General features: G+C 47.9%; 1 protein-coding gene across 2 annotated transcripts in view; it reads left to right on the forward strand.

The window, feature by feature from the left end:
* The window catches only part of stxbp6 (syntaxin binding protein 6 (amisyn)), a 41,415-nt gene extending 19,001 nt beyond the window's left edge, over positions 1–22,414 (forward strand). The window contains exons 3-7 of one of the 2 annotated variants that reach the window (XM_076165595.1): positions 13,040–13,170; positions 13,269–13,434; positions 15,804–15,902; positions 19,553–19,710; positions 21,111–22,414. In XM_076165595.1, the coding sequence (XP_076021710.1) occupies positions 13,040–13,170; positions 13,269–13,434; positions 15,804–15,902; positions 19,553–19,710; positions 21,111–21,134 (578 nt within the window). In that variant the 3' untranslated portion in view covers positions 21,135–22,414. The remainder of the gene's footprint in view (positions 1–13,039; positions 13,171–13,268; positions 13,435–15,803; positions 15,903–19,552; positions 19,711–21,110) is intronic. The other variant, XM_076165596.1, reaches the window with a different exon arrangement.
* Positions 22,415–22,549: the final 135 nt, after the last annotated feature.

Consider the following 22,549-nt stretch of genomic DNA (forward strand, 5'->3'; position numbering starts at 1 on the left):
GTGGGAGTCCAGTGTTTCAGGAAGTAGTAACAGATCCACAATGAGTCCAAAATGAAAGTTCCTGTAATGGCCCCAGAGTTATAGTAAGACTTCCCGTCATGTGGAGTGTGTTTTTAGTTAATCTGGCTTGTGTAGGTCAGCTGAGGACACTGTTTACATCAGCACTAATGCTACACACTGGAGTAGGGAATGTTGGACTCCTGCCACAAACTCCAAGTGTTATTGCTGGCACACACACACACACACACACACACACACACACACACACACACACTTTACATATCACTCTTTGTCTCGGTTATCAGATCAAGTCCTCCTGTTACAAGATTAGACTAATTGGCGTTTGGACAAACTTTTCCTCTTTTCTTCTGATTTGTGTGGTTTCCGATAACGGATCGCGACAGGTTTGAGGGTGAAGTCGAACTCCAATCAGGTAATCGTAGATGAAGGAGATTGCTGGGAATGAAACTCAGTCGGAATAAGGAGTGTTTTATTGTCACAGGTGCGACCGCAAACACATCCTGCCAAGAGTTTCATTTCAGCGGAAAACTATCGTCCCTGTGAAGCATTTCACAGAAGTGTGTTAGCCGCTCTGAAAGCTCTGACTTCATTTGCGAGGAGTTGTCAGCCTGACAGAGACCCAAACATTGCTGATTTCATTGCTGTCTTAGATGCAAAAACGGGCTAGTTGTGGTTGTTGTGCATAGATTGGTCCCAGTTGCGCCAGTTTGCTATCTGTTTTACTGCATTTCTGATGTCATTTCCTCTCTTGCTGAAGGTTTTACTGCTCTGCGGCTTCTCGTCCTGAGCACCTGAGCTTCACTATGGAGAGAATGTGTTTATCTCACAATCACACACTGGTGGTAGGCGGGTTTCTTGTTTTCCCACAGGAGTTTGGAAAGTCCTGTGAGTTGAGATCTTTTTTTCACAAGACATTTTTTAATCTAATGTTTCTGATCGGGATTCTCAAATGAAAACAAGGCCGCTCCCTCTGCGTCTGATCTACAGATGACAATTACTCTCCTCGACTGTTGACGCAAGCGATTAAACATGACTGTCTTTTATGTCGCGCTCGCTCCCTGATGACACGTGCGTCGGCGCCTTCATTGGAGAGCGCTCTATCGTTTTCTCCCCGAGCAGATCTGGAGGTTTACGACGACAGTCTGCTGACCTAAGACGGAGCTGGTGCCAAGCCGAGGCCCGGGTCCAGCTGTTGTCTCTCCGAGGCTCGGCGCTGACCTGACTTGCCCTCCCTTTGTAATAAATATTAGAATGCAGTTTGTGTTCCATCGCACCGTCCCTCCCATTAAGCCCACAAACTCTATATTGAGCAATCGGGGACTCCAGAAGAGCAACTCTTCCTACACTTTCATTTCCTCCTCTCTGTCTCCGTCCTCGCCTGTCCTGATGATCTTTCCATCTGCTTCCCTTTCCTCCCCTCTGCTCTCCCCCGTATCTTTACATATCTGTCTCATTATTTGATGACACAGCGGTTGGTCTGAACCTCCAACGTCTCCTCCATACTTACACGGTTTCAGTCTTATGTTATGATGAAGAGCCGGAGCCTTAGGGACGAATACTTTGTGTGTGTGTGTGTGTGTGTGTGTGTGTGTGTGTGTGTGTGTGTGTGTGTGTGTGTGTGTGTGTGTGTGTGTGTGTGTGTGTGTGTGTGTGTGTGTGTGTGTGTGTGTGTGTGTGTGTGTGTGTGTGTTTTCCTGGAGTATTCCTGCTATTTTTGCCGCATACCTCTTAGATCTTAATGCTTTAGAGAATTGCTCATATTGAAAGTGTTAAGATAAAAATGACGCTGTTTTAGTTTTTTTTTTGTTTCATAAGTAACTTCCCTCCTTTGATCTCCCCTCTTGTGACGCACTTGGGGGGCTTGCGCTTCATTGACACCGCGACCCGGCGTGTTAGCGCGCTGTCATGCACGGCTTTTATGCGGGACAAACCGCGATGATGTAAAGCCTGTAAGACTTCAAAGTGGTCTGGCTCGACTGGACGCCAAAGTTCACATCAGCAAATAATGTTACTGCAGTTTCACTCGGGACTCGGCTGCCAATCACCTGTCAATAAAGGTATTTTCTGCAGGTTAGGATATGGGCCGGTACAGTATGGATCAGCGGCGTGTTTAAAGAATGAGACGTCCGACCTTTGCGTCAGTCTGTGAGTAATGTGCGTCATCAGGAAATCGATTGTAATTTGCATAATTAGAGGCTGTAGCCCATCAGGCCTGCGATGAACAACTGAACACGGTAAAGGGATGTACATTCATTTCCACTTCCTTAGCTCAGATTTACGCCCCTGCGTTTGCCTTCTGACCTTGTTTAGTCCCAACATTTACTGTTAAACAACATATGAAAGTGATCGATCTTCATCCTGCGTGTCAACTTGAAACTGTTTGGGTCTGAGAATAAGCAGCACCGTCCACTTCATCCCGTGTTGACGCTTTGAGGATCAAAACGCCTCAGACCGCCGCTTTCCTTTTGTTTTTGTTCCGAAGCACTCTTCCCACATTCATATCCCGTGACCTGCGCTCTCACCGACAGGCCCGTCTTCATTAGCTCCCACTGTAATCTGCAGCCATCAGACTGGCGGATCGATGGGGAATGTGGGCGGCCTTCTAACCTGCCGGCCCAGCAGTCTGCTCTCTCGCGCCGTCGTCACAAATCAAACCTCCTCGCCGACCAATTAGTTGTTTTTATTTGCACCTAAGGGAGCTGATCATACGTGTAAATGTGTGTGTGTGTTTGTGCAGTGAAGCTGTGGGGAGTAGGAAGTAATGGTCTCTCCTTCTGTGGCCTCCGGGCTCATCGATTAATCAGCTGCTGAGTAACAAAACAAACGTGCCCATTAGCTGCCACGCAACAGTCATTTGCCTTTTTCCTTAATGGGATTTTATTTTATAGTTGTTATAGTGTGTGTGTGTGTGTGTGTGTGTGTGTGTGTGTGTGTGTCAGATGATCTAACCCAGCCTTCTGTGTTTGCTAACCAAAGAGTGTTGACAGGTTTGTACTGAGTCTCCATTAATGCAGGCTCAGAACATTTTACAAATTCAGGTGATGAACTTGGCTTGTGTTGTCGTCCCACCGTCAAATAATTTATTCATCCTCTGATCCGCCAATACTTGATTTGGCTTCATTTCAAATGTCAAATGGACGCTGATGTATATCCATTTCAAATACACTCTGATGTGAACTGTAGCTCACACTGCTCTGTCTGGACCCCCTGTTCTGTGGTTCCCTGGCTCTAGTCTCCACTCTGGTCCCCACTCTGGCCTCCACTCTGCCCCGTGGTCACTGAGCTGCAGCAGCGTGTGTGTGTGTGACTGGCATGCATGTTAATTGTGGTAATGAAGGTCACCCAGAGGAGCAGCTGGAGTCCCTCTCTGTATCTACAACAGGCCCTGTTAGGAAAGCTGCTGCCTGTCGCGAAAGTTGCCAGGACGCCCAAGAAGGACCATATGTCTCACCCCCTGCTGCCTTACACCTTTTTCACCAGCGCTAGTCAGGGGGCAGACACTCAGTCTAGAGCCTTACGAGGTCTAAAGCCACAATTGAGCTACAAAGAGCGAGAAATGGCATCTGTGAATCAAGCTTCTCTGCCGCCTGATGATGTAACACAGTGAAGTCTCAGAGGAAAGTGCTCACACAGGCAACGGATCGTGGCCATTTGAGTGGAAACAGTCTAAGTTTATGGTTGAAACACACTAACCCCCCTATTAGTGCTGTTATATTTACCGCTATACTGCAGTTTATTTGCAGTTGCAGCTTTGTGAGAGGAGGTTGTCAGATAAACTTGCTGACACCCACATTGCCAGCATATATGAGAGCAACTTCTACACCTGCTCGCATTCTTAGGCTTTACCTCTGAACTATCATTCAGTAGTCATGCTATAGGTTCAGTCTTGCATTATGTAATGGAAGCCTTGCACACACTCGCACTCCAGGCATCGCCGCTGCCACAGAGAGCTGCAAACACTGTTACAACATTATTATTTTATTGGGTTGTTTATTGGGAGTTGTGGTCTGCAGCTTCGAGCACAGCCGGTCCTCCGTGAGCCCCTTGTTAACCCTGTCAGGCCTAGGGGCTTGTTGACCTACGCACCCTCACGCACGTGGAAGTACAAGAGCGACTAAAGCGCCGTCATTGACAAAGTCGCCGTATAAATAAATGTGCTGACCGTGTCGCTCCACATCAGTGTTCTCCAGCATGTGTTCAGGTCAACACCGTGTAGGCGGGCGTCATAGTGGCAAGTGTCAGGATGTAAAGGTTAGACGGGATGTGGAGCGGCACCTTGGCATCTCCGCCGCTCCAGGCTGCTGCGCGGCTGAACGGGCCCGGTGACAGCAGGCTGCAGGGGCATGAGACTTCCTCCGCCAGGCGCCGGGTGGGCCCCTCGCTGGTATTTCACATCAAAGAGGCGGCTTAGCACCCCCGCAGGCTCCCTGACGGTACTGTCACAGACACACAGCGTGCGGCGCTGTGATGCCAGGAACTCACACAGAGCGAAATGTGTCTTTGGCACCTTCTGCACACTAATTTACTGCTCAGGATGCATTTGTTTATTTTGGAGAGCGGCTTAAGCTTCAGGCTGGGCGCATTAGAATAACACATTTGGCAAATATACTCGCCTGCCCTCAGAACACATTCAGATGAGAAGATCAATATCAATTTCATGTCTGTGGTCCAGCACCGTGTCTGGGACGTGACACCATCCAGCCCTACAACTCCTAAAGGCTGTTGTGCAATGTTTTTATCTAGAAAGTTAGACAGCTTCAGTGAGTTTCCACTGCATATCTAACTGTCTGTCAGGTACACTTCTGTCCTATTGTGGTTGTTGTACCTGTTTCCTTTGCGTACCTCAGTAAATTACACATCATCATAGAATATTGATATAGTAATGACGTAATAACATCATTGTTGACACGTTATATAACCCGGGGAACAAACAACACTTCTCGGTGAAACCTTATGTATCAGGACTCAACTTGTTCTCTGTGTCAAATGTGTCGGTTTGTGAGACCAGATCACCTCATCTCTGCTTGGCCCCTGTGACCCCTTTGTAAGGAGTAATGAATTGCTCATCCTCCTGTCATGTCACTACGTGGAACTACGCTGTTTTTGCAGCACCAGGCGTCTTTGCGAGCCCTCAGGCGCCCTCGCGTCAGGTCTGAGCAGAGCTTACATCATCTCTGTATTATCTACCGTCTAACGTGGACGGCAAATAAGGCGATGTTGTGACTTTCACTAAATTGCATCTTGGTGAGGTGTGAAACGACGACATCACCCCCCGGGGCCCCTATTACAGCCGTCATCTGAGCTGTGTTGCCGCTGCACGGGAAACCATCCAAGTTGCAGCTTTTTTTTAATAACTCCTGGGTTGTTGTTGTTGTTGTTGTCCCTTAAGGAGAAGATGCAACAATGGCTCCTTCTGTTTCTATTCAGAGGCATGTCTTTGTAAATGCCATGTGTGGTGCTGTAGTCGTAGGGAGGCAGTAGTCGAGTGGGTAGAGCTTCCGCTTAAGAACCGGAGGGTTGCCGGTTCGAGTCCTTCCCGAGGTGCCCAAGGCACCGAACCCTCAATTGCTCCCCCCTCTGCGAGGGGGGTAATATAATGTTATATAAGTCGATTTGGATAAAAGCGTCTGCCAAATGATCGTAATGTAATGTAATGTAATGGTGCGTTATCACAAGAGGATATTTGGACGTCATTCCTAAAGCATTTCTGTAAGGTCTGATATTTTTCCGATGTGAGTCACGTAGTGGTGGTTTGACCGCAGCAGAATCAGGCTGAACTCAACAATCCCATAATGATTTAGATTTTCTTCTGTGCCAAAGTTGTATTTACTCCACGTGAACTATCGACCTTTTATATGAGGCCGAGAAAACATTTCAGGTGGGTTTTTAATCCTGATGGCCTAAGTGACGGGAATGACTCTCACTTCAGCTCTGTGCCACACAGACATTCACACACACACACCGCTCATTTTTTGGGGCTGCGATCTTATGAAAAGTGATAGTTGAAGCTCGAGGAGTGAATTTCCCTTGAAGCATGTTATCACACGGTGCGTTCACATTTCTGCTCTTGTTGTCTCAGAATAATCCTCCTCTGAGTTTACCCGTCAGGAACCAACCAGCAGCGGCCAAAAACCCTTGTTTGTTTTCTTCAAAGACCGGTTATCTCTCCGAGCGGTATTTACAGCATTCCTGGATGTTCTGAAAGAGTTGTGCAATATTAATCTCTCCTCCTCTCTCTCTCTCTCTCTCCTTTCATATTAGACACAGACAGCGCTCCAATAAACCTTGTCTAAAAGAAAACAGATGGGGCCAGGAAATGAGTTCTAGGAACAGGGCCTGAAATTGAGTGCATCAAATCATGACTTGAATTCACTTTTTAAGGCCCAATTTACAACAATAAGGAAAATTTCCAACTCTTCATGCAAGGAATTGGAATAATTTTGTATCCCGGAATAGTGGAGAATGGTGCAGTGCGTGAATTGAGCTTGATTGACAGTTTATCTGTCTGAACACCACACAAACAGGTTGTTCCAAAAACCCCCAAACCTGTCTCTCTCTCTCTCACACACACACACACACACACACACACACACACACACACACACACACACACACACAGGCTATGACCCAGCTTTGACACGGATGTTGTTTTGGGTTGCGCATCAATTTACATCATCTCTCAGTCAGTAAGTGCAGAGGAATGCGCCTTGTTTTGACTGATTGTTTTGACGACACCGCCGCTCACTATTGGATGATGATAACCAGATTCGGTTGCTACGGGGCCGCATGCGTGTGTCTTAACACTCGCCAGAGTTTTGGCTCGCCTGGCCGCAGTTTGTATACGTTTTATCTCCGTCTGCGCGCAGCTGTGAGATTTGACTGTAAAGTATCTGGACGTGACCTCACATCCTTCCCTTCTCTCTCTCTATCCCAGGCCGCTGTAATGCTGTCGGTGTGTGTGTTTCCCTCGCTGTAGCTGCATAGAAACACAGAATAAACTACATGTCATTTTTAGATTTGCGGAACCCACTGGAGCAGCATGGACGCTTAATCAGTTGCAGCAGCGAGCCACAATGGGCTGATGGGTATTAAATACAGCCCGTAGCATCACAGTGGGAGGGAGCGCCGCACGTCTCTGCCCCAGTGTAATTAAATATTTCCTTGCATCCGTGGGCTCCCTGGAGGAATGTCTACAATGTGGGCCGGGGCTTTGAGCCTGAATGACGGGGTTATTAGGTGGTCAGCGGAGCAACCGGTTGATGGACGAGCAGAGGGGCCGTAATGTGGAATCGGGGGCCTCACAAGGGGCCTCGCTTCCTCATTAGATGTGGACGGGAGCAGGAAGCGGGATGAGAGAGGGCAGAGAAATGCGGTGACGCGCCTCTGTGGAAAATGAGTCTAGCTCCTTTGTCTCACTATGTGATGATGAATCCTCCCCTGGTGTAATGCTTAACCCATTTCTTCACGATTAAAATGAATCCGTGCCTGACCTGAGACGGCAACAACGACTCAGATACAAGACAACACACATTTCTGCATTTTTGTGTCGACCCGTACACACAATGTGCATGAATGTACATGCTTCCACGAAGCACATATCCCCAGATCTCCCCGTCCCTCTGCCAGGTATCTGTCCTCAGGTGTTTTGTGTCGACGGTGAGGACGTCTGAAGGAGCACTGGCCAACGCTGAAGCCTCAACTGAGCCAGCTTGGCTCCACAACTGCTGCTCTTATGGTGAACACAGCTGTCACAATGGCTTCCCACCGCGTTTCATCTTCCAGCTTTCCCTCATTTTTCCCCCTCCCCTTTTTTTTTTAATCTCTCCCTCATTAATTGCTTCTGTTAGAACTTTATTCCCCGACGTCTCAAGCCACTCTCCGTGCTCAGATAGATCAGTGCAGATCAGTTCTGGACAGGAAACAGATCACACGATGTTCCCGATACGTTTCACACGAGTCCACTAATCTTGCGGTGTTTAAACTGACAAAAGAGCTCTGAGTACATAATGGTCTCTTAAGGAGGAACTTAAGGCCACTTCCTTTCATCTGTTTTCTATAGCGGACGCATGTGATTTGCTGATCCTCCACCATGTTTACAGCGTGTTATCCTTGAGGTGATCGTTGGAGTTGGATGGGTAACAGATGTGAGGTGAAGGCGGCGATGTTTGAAGGAACTCATTATTCTCTGGGTGCTGGGATCCGACCAAATCAACTTGGACCAAAGTCAGGTTTCGGCTCATTGGAAAATGCTAAAGCGACTTTTGTTTTTTGTCTCGTTTCCAACCATTAACCCTCGTGCTGCTCGGTGTTGTAGTCGTCGTAGCAGCCAGTAGCTTTACCCCACGCATATTCCCACTGTGAAGCTCCATAGCCATTAGCACCGCTGTGTAATTGAAATGGTTCTTTAGGGGTCATTAGTCTCTAAATTAAAAATAGAGGCTTAAAGGAATGTCTACGCTCTTAGAATGGCCTCAGTCTGAATCCCCTTTACTGTCCTGTCGTCCAGGCAAGTTACTCTCACCGTGACTAAAACATGTGATGTATGATGATTGTGTGTGTCGTGTATATAAAGGCGTCATTGTTGCACAGAGGAGGCACTGTCACTGTGCCGTGCAAACCTAATGGTATCTCTATCTATCGCCCCTGAATCAGCTCTCTCTCTGTTCTGCAGTTATTATAGGCTGCGCTCTTATACACTGTCCGTCCTCTGCCGCTGCCTCGCCACTGCACGGGCGACCACCATGCCTTAGGTGGCCGGGCAACACACAGCAGGCACTGTGTTTGCGACCTCGTGAATAGACTGTAGAGGGCTTTGTTCTAGGGTGTTGTTGCACGTCTAGCCACTGCTGCGGTTCACTCCAGTGACAGCCTCTCTCTCTCGCTCTCGCTCTCTCGCTCTCTCTCTCGCTCTCTCTCTCGCTCTCTCTCTTGCTCTCTCTCTCTCTCTCTCTCTCTCTCGCTCTCTCTCTCTCTCTGAAGATAACGGTGTGTTCCAGCTCAAGCAGAGAGTGTGTGTGTGTGTGTAGTAGGGAGAGCTTTAAAATAGACCTGTAATCATAGACCCAGAGGAAGAGAAGTGTTAGACGTGCCCTCAGACCAAAGCTCTTACAACAAATAGAAAAGTTCAACCTGTGGAGTAAACTGTAGGAATGTTTGCCAGATAGTGACCGTGAGAGTCCAGAGGGCTTTAAGGACCTAAACCTTTAATCCTCAGCTTTTGTCTGCTATCAGTATGCAAATTCTTATTAACTTCACTTGGGATTCCAGCATTCTAATCGTGAAGCTGAACTCATGACTGATGTTCATGTTTGGTTTCGAAGAAATGAAGTCAGCATCAGATCGACCAGCCGATGACTTCCAAATGTGGAATATTAAATGTTTACATTAACTGTCTTAATATTTTCTAGAGGGTTAGCGGTTCCTTTTGGTAACATTGATTTCCTCCCCCGCTGAACTTTACATTGGATTGAAATCAGCCGTGTAGTCTCACTTTGTCCATACGAGTCTGTCATCCCTTTGATTTAACAAATGGCGGTCAAATAAACTAGAACTGTTATCCAAAGGCTCTTTGTGTGTGTGTGTGTCTCTGTCTGTGTCTCTGTGTGTGTGTGCGGTGTACAGGTCCTGTGCTTCTCACCGCAGAAGTCAGATCGCCATGGCAACCGTGCCTTCCTAACATCAGCTCGAGAGGCCCGAGTTTGTCAAGGGTAGTGGCTCTGAGCAGCCTCTCTAAAGTCACACGAGCCTGTTTAACTTTCAATCTTCATCCTTCAACGACAATTAGAGGCAGAAGAGTCAGATCCTCCATGTTTTTGTTTAACCATTCCGTCTTTCCGACTTGATGATCTCGTCCCCCCTCTCTACCGCTGCACTCTGCCTGAACCGACCGCTCTTGTTATCCTGCCGGTTCAGACTTTCACATCTCCTCTCCTCTTTTCATATTTATGGATTTTGTAGATGGCAATATTTGATATGCATCAGTGTTGACACGAGGTTTAAGCAGTATTATGCATGAGGGGGAATGTTGTACCCGTGCAGGTGGTCCGTGTCCATATTCTGTGTGGCGAGCCTTAAATATTTACGCATACCACAATCAGGCTCACTCGCTATCACATCTGTGTTGCTGGTGTTGTGCTGGATCACATACGTTCCCATATAACAAACCCGCCGTCGTCCCTTTGTGCCAGACCGCCTTGTTACCGTCTCAACAATGCGAACCATGATAACATTTCTGAGAGGAAACGCTGATGTGGCGGTACGGCGGGAGTTTCCCCTTCGCGCACCAAGCCAAGCACAACAAGGCCCCCCTGGTCCGCTGGAGGATAGGAGGGCGGGTCAGTCGCGGTCGGAACATGAGAGGGGGACGTGTTGTGTTGACGCTGCGATTGAGACCGACTGCGTCGGCTTTGACTCTAACCCTGTATCGCGCCGACGAATGAATATGTTCTCTTTCTGAATTTACTGGCCAGCATCTGAAATGACATAAAAAGGGGACAAAATTGAGGTTTAACAGCAAGGGAAGTGTCTGTGTAAACACTTTCTCTCTCTGGATCATCTCTTGTGATTTCAGTTTCCATCAAACAATTCCCACCGTAACCTCCCGTAAGTGTTTAATAAGCCCAGTCCAGGTTGAAATTGATTGGTGCGGCTGCAAGGTGTCTGGCTCGGCCATTAAGACCCCATTGTTGAAACGCGGAGATAATTGAGTTCCACGACTGGGCTGGTACTTTTTCTATATGGAGGCCTCAATTTGATGTCATTTGACTGTCGCCTCTCGTTCCAAAAAAGAGAAAAAGAAGATGGTGAAGGAGTTCACGCTGAACTCTCAGTCGCTTCTCCCGCTGGTGTTCAGAAACGGATCATTTAGGAAGCACTTCCCCCGTTTCCCGCCGCCTTCCCCCGGTGTTACGCAACAGTTCTCTAATCCCCGAGTCCTGGTGCGATTGTTTTGCAAGGCGGGCCTCGCCGTAAAGCCCCACGGAACGCCAGGCGAACATGCTAATGAGGCGAAGCGTCAGTCAGAGCCATTCATCTCCTGAGAGCTGCACTCATTCACAGTGATGCTTCCTCTCATACTGTACGCTGCACGGGCACTGTGTGCGCATGACATCACCGGGTTGCTCCAGCTCATTGTCAGCCCCGTCTTCCTATTTCCATACCGTGAATCGATTCGTCTTGTTTGAGCCACTCCAGCGTGTTTTGCATGAGAAAAGTGAGATCTCTCTTCGCCCGTTGCGCTCAGCTTCACATAATCTTCCCTCTCACGGTGAGGATGAGAGGGAAGGAGAGGCCGGAGCCAGCAGGGGATGATGACAACGACGGCGGAGAAGGTCTTGATCTTCCTGCCGTCTCACCCTTTTCCCTGATTGAATTCATGCACGTCAGCCTTTTCATCTCTCGCTGTGTAAGAGCAGTGAATCCTCCTTTTTCTGGCGAATCGGCTCGCAGGAAACTCGCCCGCGTTGCCGTTACTGCGGCTCAGAGACCGCCAGGATTCTCCAACCTTTGTTTCCGGGCCTCTACCCTTCAGTAAACTTGCTTCACTACACCTCGCCGTCATCCTCCACCTCTCTATGAAAGTCTCTGCTTTCTAGAGCTTCCATTAGCCCGTCGTGTGACCCAAGACAGATCCGGTCACTCACTTCATCCGTCTGGGGCTCATGTGGGTTTGTCGGGTTGAATCACAGTAAACTCGTCCAAGAAGCGAGCAGAAAGAGCTTTAATCCGCCTCCCTCTCGTCTGTCTGTTCCACCTTATGACCGCAGGCCTGCACCCTCAACTATTAACTCCAGCTGTCTAAATGGACATGCAAAGCATATCCAAACAGCCAAACATCCCTTTCACCTGATGTAACACTGAGCCTGGGATCAGGGCCTTGGTACCTTATTTCGTTTTCATTTTCCAGAAAAATGCGCGGGAAGGGCGTCGGCCGGGAACAGCTGTTAGTTGAAGCATAACAAACTGGCAGGATGACGCTGTCGTTTTTCGGGGGAAAGAGGAGAAAGAGAAAGTGACCCCCGGCTGCTTCCCACCCCTTCTGTCGGAAACGACACGTGTAGGAGAACGGAAGCAGAGATCCGAGGTCGGGGCTGTGAAAACAAAGCTGTGGCCCCTCAGAGGGACAGCTTGAGTCCACATGGCAGAGCTGCGGACACGGATGATCCGGAAACATCAGGGGGGCTTCTTATCCATGGGAACGGAATGGAAGTGTTAGCGGCGGCAAGGGGGCAAGTTCAGGACAAAATGATGATGTCATAGGGCAGCAGGTGGTGTTTGGTGCACCCAGTTCCACATTCGAGTTCAGTCTGTGTTTCCTTTAGACCTCGTTGTTGTCGAACTGAAGTCCTTTAGGTCAAATCTGTCATTTTAATGCGATGCATCCCTCATAAAATGTGTCAAGCGGCTCATTTGAGTACAATTCTGATTGTTGTTGCACCATCTGAGAGGAATCTCATCTCTCCCTCTCTCTCTCGCACGTTAGACACCATTACATAATACTTACGTCCGAGCTCGTCTTGGAGGAAATTGCCCACCTCCAGGCTTGAAAGTAATTTGTTACCCACTTGGATGTAGTCGGCGCGGTGCAGTGAAACAAACACATCACCGGGAGAAATGAGTTGTGTTCAGCTCGCTGTGAAAACGCTCAGCAATTTACGCTTTGACAGCCGCAATAAAGCCACGTTTTTTTTTTTTACGGTTTTCAAACTGGCGGTGCATGCACGGAGATTTACTTTTTGTTGCCGGACGAGCGGAGACGTTCTCTCATTGTTTCTGTCACATGGCCGCGGGCAGTTTGGCAGCATAAATATGAAACCAGTCAACTTCCTCTCATTCTGTGAATCCAGTCGCTCTATTACTATAGAGGAGGTGGTGAAAGAGGGGAAATCGAGGAAGACGAGCGCTGGTATTAGGGGGAGAAAGGCAACTTCTACTGAGGCATCAGAAATGCAGAATGCTCTTTATTTCAAAGTCAATTTGAACTCATTTGGTGTGTGTGCTTGTTGTTTTATCACTACAGTGACGAATAAGAAGCCCACCAGCGTGTCCCTCACCAAGGTGAAGCAGTTCCCAGGCTCCTCGGGCTTTGTGAAGCGGTCACAGTGGACCATAGACCAGCTACGGCAGATCAACGGAATCGACTCTTCCAAAGTGAGTCCCTTCCCTCATTCGCTGTAATTCATGGCGACATCGCCAGTGTAGGCGCCGTCTCAGCACTTTCCTCTCCCCTCCTCCTCTTTTAATCTCAGGACTGTCCGGAGTTTGACCTGGTGTTTGACAACGCGTTCGACCAGTGGGTGGCCGGCTCGGCGGGGGAGAAATGCACCTTCATCCAGATCCTCCACCACACCTGCCAGCGCTACATCTCCGCCCGCAAGCCCGAATTCGTCAACTGCCAGTCCAAACTGCTGGGAGGTAAGAGCTTTGAGATCTTATCCGCTGTCACCCTGTGCTGTAAGCCCGTCTGACTCTGATTATTTATGACGGCAGCCTGCACCTGCTGCGTATTAAAATGCATGTTTGTCCCTGGTACGGAGCATCTGTTAAGGTCGCTGCTGAGGTCGGTGAGGACGTCCAGCAGAAAGCCTCTCACACAGACTCTTACAGCACAACCAGACGTTTAACACAGCAACTAACTCCTCATTTATCATCATTTATCGCTGTATCTTCAGTTGCCTTAGGGTGCTCTCATCTTGTCTAATGCAACAACCCCAAACCTCACCTAATGAACTCGTAAACGGTGCGTTTAACGTGTTTTCACCCTGGTTTTAAAGGCAAATCCATCAACTGAATGCTTACTTGTCCCTTCTGGAAGACTATTAACATCACATCCGACAAAGCTGATCAAAAGCACAACCAGCTCTACCGGTGATCGATCACGGACCACAACAGCGTCTTTGTTTCTGTGTGTTCTGCCGTGTTATGGTGACGGTGGTTTCCCCATCGGCGTGACCCTGTAGACAGTGAATGCATCGTCCTCGCCGCCTTAATCGGCTATCGATCCGATTCTCATCTCTTAACATTCAGCCCTGTTGTATTATTCACACCGTTATTAATAGGAACACTCCCCGACCCGCCTCCTGCCGAGTGTGCACATCTGTCCCACGTCGCCGGATCAATGCTCTGACATTTTGACAGAAATAAAACGTTTGCATACCTCTCCCACCACAAACGAGCTCCCTCTGTCACGGGATGAGTTATGACGGCCCGAAGGCTCTAAACACACGGCATGCCAACAAAACAGGAGGTAAATGAAGTACGTACACCCGGAAAAGGTTAAGACTTTGGGAATCCTGCGTCTTCTCATTGATGGGGGATGCTGCTCCTTTTCCTTCAGCGTTCCGTGACATCGCCGTGACCTCACTCCCACTCCTCCAAACATGTCTGCATTTAATTCTCTTAACTAACCCGGGTGTGTACTACGAGTTCAAGCGCGTGGGCTGGAGCGTAGTGATGTCACAGAGGGCAGCGTTACCCAAGGGGTGGTGTGTGTGTGAATCAGTTGCATATTGCATCTTAACCCACACATAGATCTGCAAATCATACAGTTGTTATTGTTCCGGTCGTCCTCGAGGGTTTTACAGAAATCGAGCAGGATTATGGGAGGTGTATGTGGCCTATGATCTGATCTGATCTGATCTGGACCCCCGACGTCAACGGTTCAGCCTGCCACCGCCGCCGCCTCTGTCGACTTCGGTTTAAGTCTCACACCAGTGCAAAACAAAACTCATGACGCTGCTCAGGTGTGGGACCATAACTGTGGGAGACTCCATCTACAGAAGCTGTAGAGAGACGACGCGCTTAGAAGGATGGATGTTGACCTAGATGTTCCCGCGTTCCGCTCCCTCAGCGTGGAGAGGATGAAAACAACATTAATTAGGAAACCTCCGGGGCTCTTATTGGTTTTCCCTGCGGATGAAAAGAGTTATCGTCACGGCGATGTCAGTGGCGTGCTGTTCCTGGGAGCTTCTGTTGTTCTTTGCGTCTCTGTCCCGCTGCATTTGCACTGTGGAGTACTAGAAACACATTTAGAGTAAATGTTGTATACCTGGACATGATGGTGAATCCAGTATGATTAAAATGTCAGCTTGTGCCCTTTTATGTCCACTTATGTTGATCGATTTTCATTTTTTGCCACTCAGGATGTGGTTTCTCGCCGATAACCATGCGATGTACACTCTGTGTGGTTGATGCGCAGATTTGTGATCTCGGTCTCGGTGTGCTGTGTTATTGTCGGGGAAATAAAGTCCAGAATTGTCGAGCTAATTTGGTAATTGCATTGTTATCAGTACAGGCTCGGGGGCCGGTCCTCACGCCATTAAACCCCCCGTTTATACTCCGATTCCCTCCTGAGCTCTCTGAGCGGAGTTTAAGTGGATGTTTTCCTCCCCGTCTGCGTTTTACACACTCCACCGCCTCCAGCTTACACAGCCAGCATCAATGTAAAGGTGATTACATACAGACACATCTGTCCCATCATGCACTGTGTGAATCTCTGCAGTCAGCACGGGCTCGGTTTCTCCGCCAACAACCACCTACCAAACCAGTTGTCTCAGTATCAAATCTCAGTTTCTGCAGTTTCCAATATTTGACCTTTAATCCGTTTGATTAATAAAACAGTAATCGGTTCTGTACTTGCATGACTGAAGGAGTTCTTCTAACTTGTGATTTAACCATCCCCTCCAAAAACACAAAACAGTAACCCCCTGTATGGACTAATTCCAAAATACATCATGTCGCCATTTTGAACATGGGAACTGACTCTTGATGTTTTCTCACCGCAGAGGATGAAGGTGTAGATTCGGTCTTATTCCGTTGCAAGGTCTTAATGAAAAGAGTGAGGAAAGAATTGGTTGCACACCCAGGTCATCTGCTCAGACGAGGTAAGCCAGTACGGTGCACAAAACTACTAAAAAGACCTACTAAAAATGTGGCGTTACTGCAGTAGTCAAGGTAAAGGTCAAAGGTCACTAAGACCTGACCAGTGAGATGGTACGTTGACTAATTATGGCAACTCTGAACTGATTTGGTTCCATTTACGAGCCATATTGCAGGTTTACGTTCACACAAACCAATTTTGCTTCCCCACACGTTTTCACCCAGTGGGCACAAGGTCATGTCAGGTATTTCCCTGGGACTTGTTGTCACTGTAAAGATTTATTACATTCGGCTACGACATTTGAAGATTACACCCATAGGTTATGAGAGTTACAATCACTGTGTGTGTGTGTGTGTGTGTGCAGATATCATTTTCACACACAAGGCCGGCGCGATCACTCTGCTCAGCGGTGCCCTAATGGTTTCCTCAGTATTCTGTATTACACTCTGCAAATTAACATTTAAGTTGCTGTTGGATCCTGCTGCATAATCACCATGGTAATAAGGATAATCATGGCAGATTGTGGTAGTTTGATGCATTATGTGACGCTGACATTTAAAATGCTGATTAAAGCCACAGAGTGGAGCGCTGATGAATACCCAGCAGCTATTTATCCGTTGGTTGGCAGAGAGGCTTTGTGGTACGTTGGGCACAGAACGTTCCACGCTCGGCGCCGCGGCGAGTCCTTTCTTCGCTCACCGACACTGACTGAAGTGAGGGAGGACAGAGCCGGCAAGGTCAAGTCTCTCTCGGAATAATGTCTTCGCTCTTCTCCGCGGCGTCAAACAGAGGAGCTGGAAGTCCTGTTCAGGCTAAACGTACACGCTGTTCACAGATAAATTGGCGTATATCAGCAGGTTAAAGGAAAGAGACGCAGATCCAAAGGGACTTGCACTAATTTAGCTGTTGCATTGTTCATTTGGAAATGGTGGCGCAGCATTCATCACACCAGGTTATCAAAAAGCATTCATCAGATATAAATCATATCCAAATACACACTAAAAGTTGATAGTTTTAGTATTTGACTTCTTTCTCGCCCCTGTACTTCTGCTTCTCAGTCATCCCTGCTGTAATATACACACGGCCGATTGATGGCTCGGGTGGGACGCGTATAACATTTCTGTCATAATAGTGAAGAACGCCATTGTGATATTGTTCACACACTTCCTTGTTTACACTCCGCGGCGGAACATTTTCCTGCCGCGTTCATGCGATACAGAGAGAGAAAAGGAGCCCGATTTGGTCGTTTGAGCTTTACGGCCACATCCTGCATGGGTTTGTGTTCAACTGCAACATATTATCAAACGTAGGCACCTGTGTAGTTGAAATAGTGTGTTTTCCTTGTGTGTGCTGCTGTGGTTTAAGCCTTCCCACCCTGTGCCGCGCACTTTGGGACATATTGCATTTGTAATTTGCACTAATCTGATTATATTTTATGCCAAAGCTGGAGGCATTTGGTGAAATTGTGAGCCGGCAATCAGCATAATGACAGAAGGCAGGATGGGGAAATAATTGGCATCACGCAGGTCTCAAAGTGGAGGTTTTCAGATGGTCCGAGAAATCACCGCCATGCTGTTTGGGCGCTGCCGGCATGAACTCACACACACACACACACACACACAGTTTTCCTTAATGATCAATTTCCTGTCCCTTTCAACGTAAACGTGGAATGACACATGACACTCCAGACTCCCATTACAGTTAAGATTGCATTAGTGATTTCCTGACTGAATAAATATCAGCGCCCACTTAAAGAGACAATAAGGCTCCTGAGTTGGAACCGCCTGACTCCATCGACTCCTACACACGGCTCCATGCAGCTGCTCTGGCTCTACCCCGCCCCGCTCTGTAATTGCATTGTCCACCGGGGGGAGCTCCACGTCCGCCGACCTAGGGTGCAGGGGCGTGGGGCGGGGAGAGAAAAGGAATCACCCTGGGGACAAATAATGGCCAATGTTCTAAGAGCAGTAGGTGTGGAGCAGTAGCGAAGGTGGAGAGAGGAGGAGGAGAGGGGGGAAACGTATGGAGGATGATGGGTGTGTAAATCCCAGGGCTCGCCCGGAGGAGGAGAGGATTAAGAGGAATCTGTCTGAAGGTTGAAAAAGGTCTTATCTTTCCTGGAGGGGCTGTGGAAAAGTGTTTCTGCTCAGTGGAGTGAGTGGGAACGAGCCTGAACTCCTACACAGCTGCCATAGATAACACAGGAAGTACTACAGAGAGGAGATCTCAATGCAAAAGGTCAAAGTCTGTCAATCTCAGTCGTGATTAAAAGAGAAGGGATTCCCAACCTCGGCGCTGTCACCATTAATCGATTATGCGATTCAAATGTAATTGATTATTTGGCTCCACACTGGCCTGGGACGCAGGAAAACACACACACACACACACACACACACACACACACGGCCAGCAGTCGTTTACTACAATATCTCTTATTTGCGCTTCAGCTCGCGTGCGTTTGTGTTTCCGTTTGTCCTTTGTCCCCGTGTACCCGTCTCCGTAAAATTGTTTTCCGACTTTATCAAGTTAAGTATGAAGGAACGGCAGCTGCCGGGCCCTGCTGTTCGCTCTCCCAGCAGTACAGACGCCCCAATTACCTGTCACTCAGCCTACCTGCCTGCCTGCCACAGGACACACTCCACCATATTGCAGGTGCCTGTCGGTCGGCGGCGTCTCGCGGCGTTCTGCGTACTCCTCCTCAGTCATCTACTCCGTATCTGAGTCTATAAATCAATAAAACTAAACCTGTTTTTGTCTTTACTCTGTCACTTTTAAGTCCCATGTTAGTCACTAGAGTGATCATCCCAGAGTGCTGTAATCATTGATGTAATTTCAGGGTTTATTATGTATCCCTGTCACTTCATGGTTGCTTTAGTTAATAATCTGTCACGGCCTCGTCTCTTGTTTTGTCTTTATGGAGCCACTAAAGCTTCCTGCTTACATCAGCCATCGACGTTAACTTCAAAACAATGCAGCCTCCTTCTCCGAGCGCCTCGTTGCCGGCGGATACATCTACATGAAATGACAGATTATACACCAGTGGGGAAAGAAAATGGCAGCATATCGTCCAAGTAAAGCAGAGAGATTGCAGCCGTGCGGTCCGATTGTTAGCGTCGGTGCATAACAGTGGCGGTCCTGACGTAGCTGTAGATGAATGGCTTGTCAAAGGAAACAACCGCGGGGGCTGCCAGAGCTCTCCAGAAGTTGATGTGTTTTCTAGCTTATATCCTCTTTTGGGCCTACAGGCACCGGCGGTGCCAGCACACATCCTCCCTTTATTACAAAATAGTTAAAGAAGCGGCCGAGCGGCGGTGGAGTCGGATGCCAAACTGCTGCTCTGGGCATCTTAAAGAGATGGTAGAGAAGTGGCGTCGCATGCGTCCAGATGGCTTTCTTTCAACTTTACAAGGTTCATTTCACTGGGTCCTCCCTTGCAGCTCCGACGATGATCCCTCCTCTCAAATAAGCAAATAGTTTGAGCTTCTCTTAATATAAACATCAATCCTTAATGGTCCTTCTTTGAGCTTCTACATGATATCACAGGTAGATTCAGATAAATGCTCTCTAGTTACATCTCACAACGTTCTTTTCTGCTTTCCTCTTCACCTCCCCCTCCTCCTCCTCCTCTTCCTCCTCACCTCTGTCTCTCTTCAGGCAACAGCATACTGCACTCGGCAGCCGACAGCGTGACGAGCGCTGTGCAGAAGGCCAGCCAGGCCCTGAACGAGCGCGGCGAGCGGCTAGGCCGGGCGGAGGAGAGGACGGCCGACATGATGAACAGCGCCGAGCAGTTCTCCGTCACCGCACACAAGGTGAGGTCGTAGGTCAGCGGTATAACTCAAATTTAGGAGGGTAAAGTCGGCAATACGTCAGGACATTTAAAGAGGCTTTGACTCTGCTGTGCTCGTCTTCCTCCCTCGCATGCTTCCTGTTGAGCTTCCTCCATCCATCCTCCATCTTGTGTACGGCACCAAAACTAATCGCATGCTGCTTAATGAAGCTATTAGCATAATTTGAGTTTTATTGCAAAAACAAGCGAGTGAATGAGCGAATGGCTTTCTTAGTAATGGGGCACACCTGATTATGATCGCCTCCGCCATCTTTCTAATGGCGTTCCGTATATCACTCACTCCTCCCCCACCTACCTGCAGCTCTGCGTCTCGTGTGTAATAAGTCGCCCCTGCTGATGTCCTCTTGTCCACCTTGTGTAGCCGCTCTGAGAGAGGCGTGACGCCGCGCCGGTGATGGGCGATGTCATTGAACACCGTTTGAAGAGCCCGGCAGAGTCCTCCTCTCAGTGTTCACAGATGAGGTTTCCCCCGCCGCGCCATTTGCTAAAGCATCAGCGTAGGGAGAGGGCTTTGAGTGAAGAGTCGCTCAGTGTAAAGTGTTCACTCATTCACTTGTTGGCGTCACCTTGTTTCAAATTTCAATGTAATTTGTCTTGCAAATTACAAGCAAGGCTCCTACAATTGCATGTCTGTCATGCGAGGTGTCTGCGTGTCTCGTAGACGGACGTCTGCACATGCTGCACAGGAAGCAGAGGTCACCTTGACTCCGCTTCCACCTTTTCTGTTTTACTTTGTGATAGGAGTCTGTTTTTTCCCATCTCTTGCACACTTTTAATCCAGCGCTGCCTCTCTCTGTGCTGCTCTACTGCCCCCACTTGTTGGAACGGCAGACTGCATCTGCCTCCATTGCAACATCTCCTCCATACTCTGTGTGTGTGATTGTGTACGTGTAAATGTGTGTGTCTCCCATCCTGTCTTCCCGTAGCTTTGGATTAGACTTGTATCCCCGGTCATCTCTCTCTCTCTAACGAGCCTCCAGCCAAGCTTTTCTAATGAGATAAATGAAGTAGCCAGAATGCCGAGTCACTGCTGTATAAAGAAACATTAAAATAAATAAATAAATAAACGCCGGGGGCTGCTGGCTGCTTTCCACTGTGCAGGAAAGTAAACTTGATATTTATTGCGGGGCTGAACTCTCCACACCACCCGACATGTTCCCTGCATCCCTCCCTTTTTCTGTGACTCCACTGTGCTGCTTATTGCTTTTCTTTTCAAACAGACTCATCCGTTTCTTTGCCGGCTTGAGAGTTTTCGCTGATTCGCTGATCGCTGAATTGCTCTGCGGCCGCTGTGTGGAGTAGATTTCTCACTGGTTTATCTCCAACACCCCTCTCCTTCCCCCCCCATCTGTCTCTCTGCAGCTTGCCATGAAGCACAAGAATTAAAACCCACGAGCCAAACCAACTAGGCCGGGTTGGGGCGGGGCGTGGGGGTCACCAATCGTCAGCCGCTGTACAGGACGTGGATTCCAGATTTTATTCTTTGTTTCATTTTCTATTAATATGATTGCCGTTTGTTAACAATGTTAACATTTTAAACGTCTATCGGATCGTGTTATATTCCAAAATGGAGGAAAAGAGGGCAAACTACGGAACCTTGGGACAGTTGGAGCAATTGAGTGTTTTTTCAGGCTCATACCATCACACCGTGTTTACATACTGATCAGCTGACCGGCAGGTTAACCGATCAGAGTTATTGATATTGAGGTGTCGCAGCTGTTTGGCACCGTCCGTCTGTCTTATAGGAGAAGATAGTGTGTACATCTGAACCTTTGGTAGAGTGAGATGATTGGTCACATGTTTGACAGTAACATGGGGGGGGAACGCAGCATACAGTTTGAACGGCAATCAGTCAAAACAAAAGCATTCATCTCATTGAACAGTTTGGACTCATTGCAGTGTTTCAATACGTTTTGTCCGTCATTTCAACTGATTGTCAACAGTATTAGAGGTGTTTCTGACATCATACCATCATCTGCTCACCAGAGAAATAATTAATATGAAGACGGAAATATTTTAAGAGTTCAACAACAACCAGAGAACAACCAAAAACTCCACAGAATAAGGTTGTCGTCTCTTTATAAGTGTACTTGAAGAACTCGAAGAGAATCTGCTTTTTTCCGCTCTATTTCTTTACGTGAAAAGGGGGAGAATTCAACCAACCAGCTTCTGCATTCTGTAAAAAGTGAAAGATGTAATTCTAGTACTATAATCAATGTCCGTAGAGCTGATTTGTTCCCATCACCATGGCAAGTCCTGGCTGTATTTCACCTTTGGTGCTTCAGTAGTCATACCTTGGGCTTTTTGTATAATTTGGGGTCATAATGGTTGTAATCTGGTATGTATACTAATATATAACGGACGCAGTGTCCCTAATAGCAACACCAGTGTGTAGTGTGTATATATATTTCTTTTTTTTTTACTGTCATTTTGGCTTCCTGACTGGCAAAGTATCCCCGCTCACAACAACAGCAACAACAACAAGTGTATTTCATTCTTTTATATTTTGGATTTTATAAGTCACAAAGTACCGACAGCCTCACCTTGCCGAGCACCGCTGAGTTCATAATGAAACGTTCCAGTTGCCTAACGTCTAGTGTGCTTTTATGCCTCCTCTCTTACACTTTGGATGTTTATTGTTTTAATAAAAAAGACACTGAAACTGATTTGGTATTATGCTCACTGTCCTTCTTTTATATGCAGCTTACACGTCATTAGCAGACAATAAGAGTCTGAAGTTGTGTACATGTGTTTTTGTCGGCTGTAGTTTTTTATTGTTACACTCTACTATTACTTATTGT

Source organism: Genypterus blacodes, unplaced genomic scaffold, assembly GCF_046128005.1.
Source record: "Genypterus blacodes isolate CSIRO-AG114 ecotype Tasmania unplaced genomic scaffold, CSIRO-AGI_Gbla_v1 ptg000147l_1, whole genome shotgun sequence".
Classification (NCBI taxonomy): Eukaryota; Metazoa; Chordata; class Actinopteri; order Ophidiiformes; family Ophidiidae; genus Genypterus; species Genypterus blacodes.